We start from the raw sequence: 15,410 nt of genomic DNA, 5'->3' as shown, positions 1-15,410 counted from the left end.
TGAAAAGCAAAATAGTAAGATTATGCATATAATAAGTGCATCAGAAGTAGTCCGAGACTGCAATTATGTGTGCATTTACTCAGGAGCAAGCCCTTTTGACATTTCTGGGGGGTGACTTACCAGTAAACATGATTGGTTGAGTGTGCTGCAAAATATAATGATTTTGGGGACTTTAGATTTCTCATGTCTTTAAATAGCCATCAAACTCAAAGATAAATAAAGGATTATGAAATAATTCAGGTGAATGATTAGGTAAACATCGACCTGCTTTTCCTAAATGACACCATTCCACAACACTGAAAAATCACAAAAATTCCGAGTAATGACTTGGTAAACATAAACTGGATTGTGCCGAGAAGCCATGTTTGGGGTTGCATCCAGTGCTAGTCCTGCTCAGAGTAGACCTATTGAAATGAATGGGCATGATTAACTAAGGACCACTAATAACTGGACTTTCCATGGGGGACAAACACTTTGGAAGGACCCGGGTTGATGAAGCAATGACTACAAGCCTTCCCTTTGTACAGTGGGCTAGTTTCTCTGTCTATCCATCCAGGCACTCTGGAGGCGTTAGCAGAGTTCAAGGGCACATCCTGGCTAGGCAAACACACTCAAGGGGTGTGTAGCCTATGGAGAGTCCCATGGGCCAGTCAGGGAGGTCTGGAGGGCCACATGCTTTCCCTGTCCTTGTGTTAGCTCATGCCATTGCAGCTATTAAAGATTAGGTGTGTTTAAGTCATGGGGTGAGGAACCATTTTCACCCCTGAGTACGAAAAAATCCAGATTAATGACTAGGTAATAATCAGCCAGGATTTCCCCAAGAAGCCTGGTTGGGCATCCATCCCAGGGGTCAGTTGGGGAGAACATCCATGGATACCATTCCACAATGTTGGATGGTGCAACTGAGCATCGGTTGGCTTTCCATTGGGTGCCAAGTTTTTTAAAGGTCCAAGGCTGGTGGAGCCATGAATGCCCTGGAACTTGGACGTTTTGGCTCCCGAACACCGCAAACCCAGAAGTGATTGTTCCAGTTTGTGAACGTTCTTTTGGAACCCGAATGTGGCTTCCTGCAGCCAATCAGAACATTCTTTTGGAACCCGAAATGGCTTCCTGCAGCCAATCAGAAGCAGCAATTTGGTTTTCGAATGTTTTGGAAGTTGTGCGGACTTCTGAAACGGATTCTGTTCGACTTCCAAGGTACAACTGTAGTGGGTTGGCCAAGGGGAGCAACCGATACAGCCAAGCAAAAGTCAGAAGGTTCCACACACATCCCTCTGTCCTCTGTCCAGGAAAGCAAGGGGCGCAATCAAACTGCACCATCCAGCCAGGCAACAACACTCAAGGATGGTGTGGAGTGGGATTGGTGAGGGGGAGAGTCTTGAGGGCCTGTTAGAGAGCTCTGAGGGCCACATTCAGTCCCCAGGCCTGCAGGTAGATTTCCACCCCTGGTTTAAGTTGTAAAGGTGTGTGTGTGTGTGTGTGTGTGTGTGTGTGTGTGTGTGTATGTGACATGACATGACAGAGATTATGTGAAATTGTCCAGAGCAAAGAGAATCTCAGCATTCAATAATTTGGGGACCCCGCTGAAATTTATTGGCAGCAGGTTTATGACCTTAAAAGGGAGGTGGGAAGGTCTTTCATATATACAATGCATAATTAACTAATCAAATTCATGGTCCCGATATGTTATTCATAATCAGGACATATTGGGGGGGGGGGAGGTGCCATAACCCAACGTCTGCAGAAAGCAGGATCGAACCCACTCCATCCATCAGCTGATGGGAGGGGGGTTTTCAATCCTGAGGGAGATCATCTTATCTCAATACTGCTTAGAATGCAGGATTTCAGTTTATGAATGCTGTCATCAGGTGATTGACAAGTGCGTGGTCTCTCCCACCTGCCCTAGTTGGCCTTGGAATGCTGGAAGATTCCACACCCCTGCTCTGTGGGGGCAAGTATTCCATACTGGAGCATACAATTTGGGGCGGGGAAGTCCTGTTAATTGTTAGCATTTATATAGTGCTCTTGAGTGGTGTGTCCCCCCCAATTATATTTCATTGTTCCAACATTTTTAACATATGCCATCAAAATACAATTTAGTCTTTTCTCTTAATCTTATCGACTTCCCACCCCTTTTCCCATGGAGTTATTATTTCTCCCCTTCTGCTGCACCCCACCTTCTAGCTGTTAAATCACAAAACACCCACCCACCTCACTCACACACAAAAACAAAGATCACCACAGCCAATCACAAACAAACAACCACACCCTACTAGGCCAACCCCAACCTCTCTCACCACCAAAGGAACACAAGTGAACAACACAAGCACGCTGACACCAAACTCTACATACATTAAGCATAATAGAAACACCACTACCCGACCCCACCCCCATCCATCTCCCCTCCCTTCACCCCCTTCCTTCCTTCCTTCCTTCCTTCCTTCCTTCCTTCCTTCCTTCCTTTCTTTCTTTCTTTCTTTCTTTCTTTCTTTCTTTCTTTCTTTCTTTCTTTCTCTCTTTCTCTTCTCCCCCTAATGCCTCAACAAATGAAACGGATTTGTAAAAATGTTACATGGGGGAAAAAAATACGAGGCATTACACTTACACTGTAAAACAAGAAAACCCTTAATAAAATATTTTTTATAAAAATCACAGTCAAACTGTATTATCATCTAATTACCCCTGTTGCTCATAGCTCCAAACCTGCTTGTGAGTTCATCAGTGCACCTGAGTGTTCAAAGCACTCCCCACGCATTGGCCTGGTGACTTTACAACAGCCCTCAGAGGCGGGTCAGTATTATCACTGCAGAGGTGAGGCTGGGAGTGAGCCCTATGGCTACTATGCATCCATTTGAACCAGGCACCTTGATTTGTAGCTTAGGCTGCAACCCTTATACACATGTGCCTGAGAATAAATATTATATATGTTAACTTGTGAGGTCTCCAGATGTGGTAGACTCTCCCAGCTTCCCCATCCGTCCAGCCAACATGGCCTGTGGTCAGGGATCATGTGAATTGACAATCCAGCTTATACCTGGAGGGTCACAATTTCTTGCAATTTCTCTATTTCTGATGTATTATAGGGCTGCACTGCATATGGATAGTTCTGTTGGTTAGAGCTTGGCGCTGATAGCAGGATCGGTCCCCATACGGGACAGCTGCATATTCCTGCATTGCAGCGGATTGGACTGTGATTCTATATTTCTTAGCCACTGTGTTTGCGGTGATAGTAGGGCTCTAAACTGTGGTCTAAACCACTGAGCCTCTTGGGCTTGCTGATTGGAAGGTTGGCGGTTTGAATCTCCGCGATGGAGTGAGCTCCTGTTACTCTGTCCCAGCTCCTGCCAACCTAGCAGTTCAAAAGCACACCAGTGCAAGTAGATAAATAGGTACTGCTCTGGCGGGAAGGTAAACGGCGTTTCTGTGCACTCTGGTTTCCGTCGCGGTGTCAGCATTGCGCCAGAAATGCTTTAGTCATGCTGGCCACATGACCCGGAAAGCTGTCTGCGGACAAACGCCTGCTCCCTCGGCCTGTAAAGCGAGATGAGTGCCGCACCCCATAGTCACCTTTGCCTGGACTTAACCATCCAGGGGTCCTTTACCTTTTTACCTAATAGTAGGACTCTAGTCAAATCCATGGTGCATTGGTCAATCAGCAGCTGTTAGCCATGATGGTTTAGTGGAACATCCATTATCAGAGGCAGTATACCTCTCAATACAAGGCAGCGAGGTCAAGCCATCTGCTTTTGTGCCCCTGGGACTCCCAGGGGAATCTTGCCAGTCAGTGTTGGAAGCAGAATCCTGGGCTAGATGAAACTTTGGTCTGATGCCGGAAGGTAGTCCTTACGAATTTCTGAAGTGCAAAGTTAATTTGGCAGTGTGGGCAAAACAGCCCCCTAATGAAGGTAATATAATTGGCTGGTTGAATATTAAATATAATTCTTCTGCTTTCCTTTGGACCACATCAGCAAGGCCAAGAGAGGGCTCTTGTCATCTGGGCAGTCAAGGACATTGCAGAGTCTTGCGCCCTGGAAGGGCCACTTGGCTGCTGCTAACGTAACAAAAACAACATGAGAGGCAGCAGTGATGAGTTACTGGTATCTGCAGCCACAGCAGGTGCTGTGATTCCCCAGCGGTTTTTTCAACCCTGGAGGCACACTCCATTGTCTCTTGGATAATGATAATGATAATATTTTATTTATATCCCGCCCTCCCCAGCCGAAGCTGGGCTCAGAGCGGCTAACAACAATAAAAGTAACACAACATTCTGAAATCAATTCATTTTAAAATCAATTCAAAATCAAATTCATGGCAACCATTGGGCTGGATGTCAGCAGCTCCCAGGAAGCTGTGCATAGGATTGGGACCTGCGGCTACACGATTCTTCAAAACCAGTGTGGTAACATGGAGAACGAGTGTGTGTACATTGTGGGTGAAAACAACAAGCCCTCCTCCGTGGTCAGTTGGGTAATTTAATTCTGGAAGAAAGAACAAAATGTTAGTACAAATTATTATCATGTATGTCTCGCTGCATTACAGCCCTCCCACTGCCAGCAGACATTGCATTTTCCACTGTGGGTGTGTCTGTAGCTCAGGTTTGATAAGCATCTGTAAGAAACGGTACATCCTGTCTCATTATAAGGAGTAACAGAAATTCGTAGAAACACAGGAAGCTACATTGTACTGAGTCAGACCATTGGTCCATCTAGCTCAGAGGTGTCTACACTGACAGGCAACAGCACAGATGGATTTCAGACTGGAGAGGCGTGTGCTCTAACCACTGAGCAATGGTCCTGTTCCCCACCCCCTGCATGACACCTTTGGGGAAAGGGGCTGATTGATCCTGTTGCTCTTTTGCCTTTGCTATGGGCATCCTGAGCCAACTGCTATCTTTGATCTCTTTCCTGAGCTTGGTACAGACTGTATTTCCTGGGCACACTAACAAGCCTGGATAGCTCAGTTGGTTAGAGTGTGGTGTTGATAATGCCAAGGTTGCGGGTTCGATCCCCATAAGGGACAGCTGCATTGCAGGGGGTTGGAATAGATGATCCACAGGGTCCCTTCCAACTCTACAATTCTGTGATTTGGAATTAAACCCAGGCTGAGCATCAGCACCCAGCATGGACAGCCCCACCCTTCCCCTCGCAACAAGCAAGCGGCTGAGTCAAAGCAGAACTGTTGTTTTAATTTCCCACAATGCCCCTGCCATAGCATTCCAGTGGTGGGGCATTGTGGGAAATTAAAATGGTGGCTCACAGATGTAGACACCTAGTGCTGGATCAGAGTAATGCTGCTGTTTGCTGGATAAGGCTGCTGGGAGGATGGGGATGGCACTTGAAAAAGGTCCTTTCTAATCTGAAGCTGGTCCTGATTAACCACCATTAAACACAATGGGACTTGCATTCCCAGCTTGTGAGTCAGAGGCAATTTTAGGGTCGCATGGCCAGTTTGACTGCCCTGGGTTCAGGGGGCGCTGCAACAATGATGTTGATGGGGCATGGGGGGGCAGCAAATGTTAGTGTCTCACAGAGCACCGCTGAAATTTGGGAGAACAATGTCGGCCACTACGTGGGTGCTTATCTCAGATCCCATGATACAAAGGTGAGCCCGTCCAAATTTGGGCAGGGGCTCCTGCTCCTTTCATAGTTGTGCAGAGAAAACTGCTCTTCAACTGGTGGGTTGGGAAAGGGACGATCCGATAGCCATCTTCAAATATCTCAAGGGCTGGAAGAGGGAACAAGCTTGTTTTCTCCTGCTTTGGAGGGCAGGACTCGAACTCAAGGCTTCAAGAAAGGAGATTCCGACTAAACATTAGGGGGAAAATTCCTGACGGTAAGAGCTGTTCCGACAGCGGAACTGTCTCCCTTGGGACGTGGTGGACTCTCTTTCCTTGAAGGTTTTAAAGCAGAGGTTGGATGGCCATCTGTCATGACGTGGATGCTTTGGTTTAGATTCCTGCATTGCAGGGGGGTTGGACTAGATGACCCTCGGGGTCCCTTCCAACTCTACAATTCTCTCATTCTATGACCCCCCTGCTTCAAGGTGCGTTGCGACGGGAGCATCGCCACCGTGCCAATATGTGGTTAAATTCAAATAAACAATTAAGAAATGAGTGTCCAAATGCACGTTTGGGTTGCAGGCGAGTCCTGGGTCTGGAAAGATGGAAGATACCTAGCATAAAGGAAGGGAAATCACATCAGGTGCCGCTTGCACAGCAGGCGAGAGGGTCCGTGGCTACCGCGTGGCACCTGTCGCTGGCTCCTTGACACTTGAGCCCCCTCTCCCAGGCAGGCGCGATAGCGCAAACCTGCGCGCAAGCCCCCTTTGGAAGCGCATAGCTCACGTTTCTAGCGCAAAAGGAAGGGGACGCTTCGCTTTTGGGAAAAGGCACATGTGGTTTCTGGGCTGCTTGGAAGAAGAGGCGCCCAGGGGTGCGGATCCCGGGGAGTCCTCGCTCCGAACGCTCTCCAAGTTTGCGCAGACTTGGACCTGAACCAGTTCGCTTCTGAGCAACTCTGTAGCAGCCAAGGACACCAGGAAAGGGGGGGGGGAGGCGATTCTCTTCCAGGGAAAGTTCAGCGATCGACTAAGAGGAAGAGAGATCGCGATCCGCGCGGTGCTCTCCCCCCTCTGTTTTTTTCGGGGTTTGCTCTCGCCCCCCTTTTTGGCAACTCGGCGCCAACAGCCGCGCGGTATGTCCAGAATGCGAAGCGGCGTCACGGGCCGGGGAGGAGCCAAGCGCTCAGCTGGTGTAAACAGCGCGGCTCCGAGATCGCCTATAAATAGCGAGGCTGGTGGCCGGGCAGGAAAAAAAAAAGCCGGGCAGCGGAGCGCTCAAAGGAGAAAGAAAGCCTTTGGGTTCCCGAGCGCGTCTCTCTCTGTCCCTCTCCAGAGCCGTCTAAAAATATAGATTTCTCTCAATAATCCACGTCGCTTCTCTTAATTGCTTCTGGGGGGAAAAAGAGGATCGCCACCAGCTCAGACCATCCAACTAAAACAGAGAGCTGGGTGGGAACGGGGAGAAAAAACCTCGCTGCTTCTGTTACCAAAGGGTTCAATAAAAGCGTTGTGCGCTTTTCTGCCGAGAGCGCAGAGGTAAGGTACGAGATGATGGACTTTCTCGAGGGCTTTTTCCCCTTCAAATCGCCACCAGGAGGCGCTGCTGCCGGTGGAAATGCAGGGAGTTAGGGACGCTTGTAAGCCAGTACGCCAAGGGGAGAAGGGAGACCGAGCAGCCCGGTTCCCGTGTGTGTGCGCGCGTGTGCATGTATGTGCGTGTGAGAGAGAGAGCGCGCGTGGTCTGTGGTGTGTGATCGGAAGGGAGAACTTGTCCTTTGCAATCATCATGACGGCAATAACGAAGTTCTTGCAGAGATTGTTGGACGAGGAGGCAGGCTGCAAAGGCGAGGTAAGGAACGGCGCGGCTCAGGATCCCACGCCGGCTTGCGCGGCCACGGGCTGCTCGACGCTGCCTTCTCCCGCGGCAAGCGCGCCTCTGCGAAATCCGGGCTCGCCTTGACTGGGATTCTTGCGTGCGGCCGACGGTTGATTGGAGAAACAGAGAAGGGGGCGCGCGTCCCAATCGCTGCAACAAGTTAGGAACTTCGAGGGTGCGGACGCGCGTTTCCTCCGGCGGCGCCCCGGCCAGCTTGTTCTTCCAGCCGGGATCCGCTTGGAGGGGTCAGGCTGGGCTGGGCGCAACAGCCCGGGGCGCTGCTCCTTCCGGAGACTGCAGGTGGCAGCGGTCTGGTCGTCGTTACAGCGCCCGATCCCGGAGCGGAGCCGCAGCGCGCAGGCAGGTGGGTCCTCGATTCCTTCCTTCCACGCCCGCGCTCTCCCTCTCCGTCGAGGGCTGTGCTCTTGCACGCTGAGCTTGGGGTAGGAGCGCTTGCTCCCTGGGAAGCGTGCCCAGGATGGATTGAAGCCTGGGGGTCTTTTTCTCTCTTCCTTTCTGCAGAGAGCTCCTGCCCGCCGCCCGCCGCGCACCTCACCCCATGGCGTCCGGGACATAACAGCAGCCACGCTGCCGTCGTGGGCCGAGGGGCGGCTCTGCGCTTGGAGAGCTCGGCCACTTTCCACTCGCTGCTCATCCAGGAAGGAGGTAAGGAGGAGAGGCTTTTGCGCGGGCAGCAGGCTCTTAACCTCGAGGGGGAAAGCTGGCGGTGGGGAGGGAGGTGTGTGTTGGCGGGTGCTCAAGCTGCGCCCGATCCTGTGCCACTTAACCTTGGACTCAATCCCCACGGAACTCCAAGGGGCCAAATCCCATGTAGGAAATCCCATACCAGTTTAAGTTCAGGTGTGTATTCTCTGACTTCTGTATTTAACTTGGAAGACGTGGTTATTTCCAAATGTAAACTTAAATAGTATCTAAACTTGAATAGAGGGACGCGGGTGGCTTTGTGGGTTAAACCACAGAGCCTAGGACTTGCCAATCAGAAGGTCGGCGGTTCGAATCCCCACGACGGGGTGAGCTCCCGTTGCTCAGTCCTGCTCCTGCCAACCTAGCAGTTCAAAAGTACATCAAAGTGCAAGTAGATAAATAGGTACTGCTCCAGTGGGAAGGTAAACGGTGTTTCCATGCGCTGCTCTGGTTCGCCAGAAGTGGTTTGTCATGCTGGCCACATGACCCGGAAGCTGTACTCCAGCTCCCTCGGCCAATAAAGCACGATGAGTGCCACAACCCCAGAGTCGGTCACGACTGGACCTAATGGTCAGGGGTCCCTTTACCTTTACCTTTAAACTTGAATAGGTGGTGCTGTCTGATCTCATGACTATTTATTTGCTTGGCTGTAAAAAGCTCTCTGCATTTGTATTGACTGAATGCATTGGTTAATGCATCTAATTGATTCAGATTGCATTTTATGCACCAGAATTAAAGACAGAGGAAAGAGGCTGAGAAACAGTGAAGTGTAGGGGTCAGAATGTAAGACTAGGCCCCTTGAGACGAAGTTCAAAAACCCACTCAGTCATATTTAATAATAATGTTATTATTATGCCTCTCAACCTAACCTGCCTCACAGGGTTTTTGAGGGGATTAAATGAGGAGGGCGGAGAAGCATGTAAATTGCATTGAGCCCCTTGGGGGGGAGGAGTGGGACATCATTGCAATAAAAGCAGCCAGTCTATCAATCAATCAATCCTGAGCTTTCCAGTGACATAAATTGAATGGGGGTTGGTTGCCCTTTAACGTTCTCGGGTTCTTGTGACCTTGTTATATTTGCAATTTTTAAAAAGGGCAAAAACATTGTTCTCCTCCGTTCAGGGCATATTTTTGTTCATGAAGTGTTGGCGTTAATTCCATAAATAAGAATATCAGAGGAGCCCTGCTGAATCAGACCAATGACCTGCTGAGCACAGCATCCTTTTCCTCCACCCAGTGGCCCTCTGGGTGAGGCTGAGAAACCACAGTGGGCAATAGTACAATCACCTCTTGGTTCTAATGTAGCTCTGTGCAACCTCCAGCATCAACATGCAAAGTACCAGCAGCTGGGGAGTGGGAAAAAGCTGCCTTTTCCTGCTCCTCAGCTCCTGGTACTTGGAGGCATTTGGTATGTTGATGCTGGAGGTTGCATAGAGCTACATTAGAACCAAGAGGTGATTGTACTATTGCCCAGTGAACCTAATATTCTGCATTGGAGGGATGGCTGTGTTAGTTTGTCACATCAAACAGCAGATTGGGGACGTCTTGTGGCTCATTATTGTGATGTAAGCAGTTTGAAAGCATGTCAAAGTACAAGTAGATAAATAGGTACCACTCTGGTGGGAAGATAAATGGTGTTTCTGTGCGCTGCTCTGGTTCGCCAGAAGCAGTTTAGTCATGCTGGCCACATGACCCAGAAGCTGTACGCCGGCTCCCTCGGCCAGTAAAGCGAGATGAGCACTGCAACCCCAGAGTCAGTCACAACTGGACCTAATGGTCAGGGGTCCCTTTACCTTTACCTAAGCTTATACCACAAATATATTTTAGGCTCTTTTGGTGTTGGAAAGTTTTGCACCTGAATGTGATTCCTGTGCAATTATCTTTCCCCATCCCCTGTTCTTTGAACAATACGTGTTCAATACGTTTTATAGCTGAAGTCTGACCTTTCGGTGCAGTTTAGAACTTACTCCTGAGCCCGCGCCTCCTCTAGTCCTTATTATCGTCATCAATATTGCAGATGTCGGGGTCTGAGACCGAGAGAGTGACTTCCTTGGGGGCCACCTAGTAAGTTGGCATGGGCGAGATTCGAACTAGGGACTTGCTGATCTGTTGCTTAGCCATTACACCAAGGCTGGATCTAGGCACATCAAAAAAAGTGTTTCAGGAAAACGCGCTGTAAAGCTCAAAGTGGGAAAACACGTTGTCAACAGACGGAACTCCACAGCACCATCTGGTGTCACCTAATGCATATAAAACGCCTTTTCTTTACTAATATAAGGTAAAGGGATCCCTGACCATTAGGTCCAGTCGTGACCAGCTCTGGGGTTGCGGCTCTCATCTTGCTTTATTGGCTGAGGGAGCCAGCGTACAGCTTCCGAGTCATGTGGCCAGCATGACGAAGCCACTTCTGGCAAACCAGAGCAGCGCACAGAAATGCCATTTACCTTCCCGCTGGAGTGGTACCTATTTATCTACTTGCACTTTGACGTGCTTTCAAACTGCTAGGTTGTCAGGAGCAGGGACCGAACAATGGGAGATCACCCCATCACGGGGATTCCAACCACCAACCTTCTGATCGGCAAGTCCTAGGCTCTGTGGTTTAACCCACAGCACCACCCCCGTCCCATTTACTAATGTAGTTGAGTCCTAAGTGTGGGGAACCTGTGGCTCTTCAGGTGCTATTGGGCTCCCATCAGCTCCGGACAGTGTGTCCCAGTGGTCAGAGATGATGGGGATTTGTAGTCTTGGGATGTCTGGAAGGTCATAGATTCATCACCTCTGCACTGCAGTATGCCATGCCAGCTCACAAATCTGAGAAAATTGTTGTTTCTCTCTCTGCTTCCCTTCCAGGGATCTTAGTATTTGCAGATGATCTGGAGGAAGCCATCACCTTACGAGCTCGCAGCATACTTCTTGAGGATGGCGGGGCACTGTATGTGGGCTCCGAATGCTGCCCATACCATTCCAAGGCCACCATTTCTCTCTACGGGAAAGCCACCGACGAAGCCGACGTGGATGGCTATGGCAGAAAATTCCTGGGAGTGGGCAGAGGTGGCATTCTGGAGTTGCACGGAAGGAAGCCTCGATCCTGGACGCTTTTGGCCAAAACCTTGTACCCGGGCGGACTTCGGTATGGCCGGTACACTTCTGAGAAGCGCTGGAGTAGTCGTGGCCTCAATGTCCGGGTAGTGGATGCGGGCACAGCCCAGGTAGTGGCTGCTGAACGCTTTGACACCCACCTCCTTGTTGACGAGAGCCGCAGATTGAGGGAATTCCTTGCCCACCAATCTCTGGGCCATGTAGTAGCCGTGGCAGTAGGGGATTCTGCAGCAAAGAGCTTGACCTTGGAGACCCGGCTCTTCCTCAAGAACCTGCTGCACAGCAAATACGTCCTGCACCTGCAATACAGGTAACTTTGCCAGTGTGGCTTCTTACTTTCATGCATGCAATTGTGCAAACATGTAGGGCATCCTGGTGCCCTGTGCCGTGGGGGCTACACAGATAATGACCTCCATATTCCCCCCCACCCCGGATTAGATAATTATCATGCTATGATTGTTTGGATGTGTATATCCAAAGAGATTGCACCCTAATGTTTTAATGTTGTATCTTAATCTTTTAAATTGTATTTTAATCAACTTGTTTTTATTATTGGTTGTTAGCCATCCTAAGCCCAGTCTTGGCTGGGGAGGGCGGGGTATAAATAAAATTATTTATTATTATTATTATTATTATTATTATTATTATTATTATTTGCTATATTATATTTCATTTCTGCTTGTTTCCTAAGCATGGCCTGTTAACACTAACTTGGCAACTAGGATTAGCTGGCTGTTCATTGTAGTCTTGCTTTAGTGGTGGTGGTGAAACCTCTGTCTCTCCAGAGGAACCGAACTACAACTCCCATCAGCTCTGACCATTGGCAGTGCTTCTTAGGGCTGATGGGAGTTGTAGTTAAGCAACCTCTGGAAGGCCAAATGTTCTGCATCCTGGGTTCAGTGTTGTGCATGCACGTGGTGGTTTCCAAAGAAGGGGAAAGGGAAGGAAATGAAAATAACCTGGATTGTCATGTTTGCCAGCAAATGAAACTCTACGAGGTTAAGAAGCAGTGAGGTGACTTTTTTTGATGGCTCACAAATCCTGTTTTCTTCCATAGGCAATGTGGATACTTTAGTTTGGTACACTAGGGCTAAAAAAAAACCCACGTTCAGTGCCTGTGGAACTTGCCAGTTGAACTGAACGGTGTTCTCCTTATATATTTTTGATAGTCTTGGCATTTTGATCAGAGTGCAAGAAACCAGAAATTCTGTGGTGTTTAAAACGAGGTTATAGGGATATCTAAGCACAGGGTGTCCCAGCAAACTCTTTTTAGGTCTATTAACCTGTGACACTTGGCGCAAAATGCTACGTGCTTGGTGCATGTAGCAGTGAGCTCCTTCAGAAAATGGTTCTGTTGGAAAATTTAACAGTGCCACCATGGACAGCTCCTGGCCCCTTTTCCTAACTGTTGTACTGCTGTCCAATCTAACAGAGTTATCCCCTCCCCTTTTGTGCTTGGCAATTCATGCAAGAAGTTTGTCGGCTTCCACATTTCTCTGAAGGTTTGTCCCCAAAGCAAATGACATCCAAGCTGGAAACCTGTGCCCGTATTTAAAGGATGTGGCGTGCAGTTTTGAAACTATCAAAACTCAGAAGCCTGTGTTACCTTTTTGCCACTGCTGTTGTGTTGCTTTAAGGACAGAGTTTGCCTTCTGCCTGATAAGCTGGTCCCATTTCCCCCTTCTGAGATTACTGAGTGCAAACTAAGTGGGAACTTTGCCTGTATTCTTGCCGATCAAGATGAATTATATTCAGTTCCAGGTTTTGCATTTTGTGGATTAAGGCCACAGCTTGCCTGCAGAATAGCTGCTGGGCTCTGTTGGTCTTTGGAGTTATGGTGCTTCGTTGCTGAATTAGAATTTCTCAAAGCTAGCTGCAGGTCTGTCACGGCAGTGTGAGTTAGCTACCTCCATTGTTGAGCTAAACTTTAGAGTATTTCTTCTGGTGTCCCACTTCCCTGGAAGCAGGTGGTTTTCCGAGAGAGCGTCGTATATTTTGATTGCAAATTTTTGGAGCAGGACTTGGCCTTCAGACGATGCTGGACACTGAATATCTGAATGAATTTGAGGTTCAGATGTGAACCGGGTGTTCCATTTCTGCATCACAAGTCTGCTTCCCCCCCCCCCCTCCTCCAGGCAGCCCTGGGTTCTGGTTGGGATTCTTGGCGGTGATGCATCTTCCATCACAGAGGATGCAACGCCTTCTCAACGCAACGGGACAACAAGGTTGGCAACAGCGACAAGAGAATTTAAGACATACGAAGGCATTGTCTTTACAATCGCTGCTCACAGCGGATGGATCAAAGGTTTTTAAGCCCTTTTCTAATCTCTTGTTCAAGTGTTGTTTATCTGCTTTCTCTCTCTTCCTTGAGTATGTCTTTTGAACTGTTGCCCAGTTTATAGAAATCTCAAGTCTATCTGATTGATTAAATTTGCATATGAGTAAACCAATAAGGCTGAACCAAAATCCACACTCCCGTTTTTAGATCTTTAACTGTGCTTTTTTTTTTTTAAAGAGCCTTTGATAGATTACAAACCAGTTTATTGATTAAACCCTGCTGTTCTAGCTTTTTACCTTTGAAAGCCAGACAAGGTCATAGGCTGGGGCAGTCAATTGATGATCTATTATTTGGCTGTAGTCAAATATTCCATGAGGCTAAAATTATCCTTGTTTGGTACATGGTATGCATTTTTACAGTGAATTGTATGTCAAAAGAAGGTATGAAGGCTGCTTGCTTTTCCCAACCATGTGTGAGTTAAGAACTGTGTGTACACTCTCTCTCTCTCTCTCTCTCTCTCTCTCTCTCTCTCTCTCACACACACACACACACACACACACACACACACACACACAAACACACACACACTCTTCTTTCATCCAGGAGCATGCTTCCTTTAATTTTCTCTATTATTCATTTTATTGTTTCTTTATTTTTTGCATTTCTATCCCAAGTTGCTCAAAGCCAGAGTTATTTTCACTATAACTTTGTGAGTTAGAAACAAAATAATAAAAAATAAATTCCTTCCAGTAGCACCTTAGAGACCAACTAAGTTTGTTATTGGTATGAGCTTTCGTGTGCATGCAGACTTCTTCAGATACGAAAGCTCATACCAAGAACAACCTTTGTTGGTTTCTAGGGTGCTACTGGAAGGAGTTTTTTTTAATTTTGTTTCGACTACGGCACACCAACACGGCTACCTACCTGTAACTAGATCTGTGAGTTAGGTTTTGCAGAGTGTGTGTGACTGGCAAAGGTGACCCACTGAACTTGACTGAACTTAGGGTCTCTCCAGCCCTAATGTGACACACTGTCCTCTATATTGCACTGGCTTCCGTTAGCACTGGACCATTCAGATATGGCAGGTATCTTCAACCTTTTCAGACCTGGGACCCTCTTTTAACCCAAACACGCATTTGGGGATCTTTTTCTCAAACTTTTACTATGTATATATGCATGGTGGTGGTAGCACACCTGTGACACCTATTTTGGATCAGGCCACGACCCCTTAGTGGACCCTAACTCACCAGTTGAAGATCAGTGTCTTCTACTGACTACACTCACCGGAGACACACACAGATTTAGAACGGTGGTTTTGTGTTTCTCTGGGGAAGCCAGCGAGAACTGCTTGATCTCTTGAATGTCGAAACTCTGCTCATTATGCTAGTTAACAGATTTTTCTCTTCTTTCATTGAAGTATTCAGTGTTATCTGCTGTCAAAATTCTTGTTGATAACAGTTCAGCCGGGTTTCTGCCTCCCTCCACCCCTTAGTATCTTTCCTCGTTACAAAATTAACACTTTATGTCCCGGGTCAGCAATTCGGCTTTTTTCTTTTGAGGATATAAACAGCCTTCACCAGCCCAGCAACTTTCAGATGTTTTAGAATATGATAGGAGTTTGTAGTCCAAATATCAAGAGGGTATCAAGCTGCAAAGTCTGATATATATGTAAAGGATAGTAGGTCAGTGCCTCAATCCCATTCTCTTATAGAGTCCACTTCCTACATAGCCAAGGTGCCGTGCTTGGGCAAGGACACAGATTTTAATCATATTTCATTTACATCCTGCCTCTTCTCCCTGCTGGAGCTCAAATCACCAAATGTTGAGCCTTCCGTCCTGGAGCTACAATTACCCAGACCAGCTTCCTGGTTGAAGCTAAGCAGAATTGGGGCC

General features: G+C 48.0%; 2 protein-coding genes across 5 annotated transcripts in view; both read left to right on the top strand.

Moving 5' to 3' along the window:
• Nucleotides 1–15,410, top strand: part of LOC310831605 (cell surface hyaluronidase CEMIP2-like) — a 91,737-nt gene that overhangs the window by 12,390 nt on the left and 63,937 nt on the right. For both annotated transcript variants that reach the window (XR_014557919.1, XM_083712419.1), the window contains exons 4-6: nucleotides 7,962–8,101; nucleotides 10,991–11,549; nucleotides 13,375–13,544. Coding sequence is in view for 1 of the 2 variants with exons in the window: in XM_083712419.1 (XP_083568545.1) it covers nucleotides 7,962–8,101; nucleotides 10,991–11,549; nucleotides 13,375–13,544 (869 nt within the window). In the remaining variant the exon portion in view is untranslated. The remainder of the gene's footprint in view (nucleotides 1–7,961; nucleotides 8,102–10,990; nucleotides 11,550–13,374; nucleotides 13,545–15,410) is intronic.
• CEMIP (cell migration inducing hyaluronidase 1) overlaps nucleotides 6,785–15,410 on the top strand; it is a 161,865-nt gene continuing 153,239 nt past the window's right edge. The window contains exon 1 of one of the 3 annotated variants that reach the window (XM_083712458.1): nucleotides 6,785–7,095. The gene's annotated coding sequence lies outside the window, so the exon portion shown is untranslated. Of the gene's footprint in view, nucleotides 7,409–15,410 lie in introns of all 3 variants that reach the window. The other 2 variants (XM_083712457.1, XM_083712459.1) reach the window with 2 other exon arrangements.

This window comes from Podarcis gaigeae, assembly GCF_964106915.1.
Source record: "Podarcis gaigeae genome assembly, chromosome: 14".
NCBI classification, from domain to species: domain Eukaryota; kingdom Metazoa; phylum Chordata; class Lepidosauria; order Squamata; family Lacertidae; genus Podarcis; species Podarcis gaigeae.
Note: the sequence above shows the minus strand (reverse complement) of the source record. Positions and strands in the feature narration are given on the sequence as shown.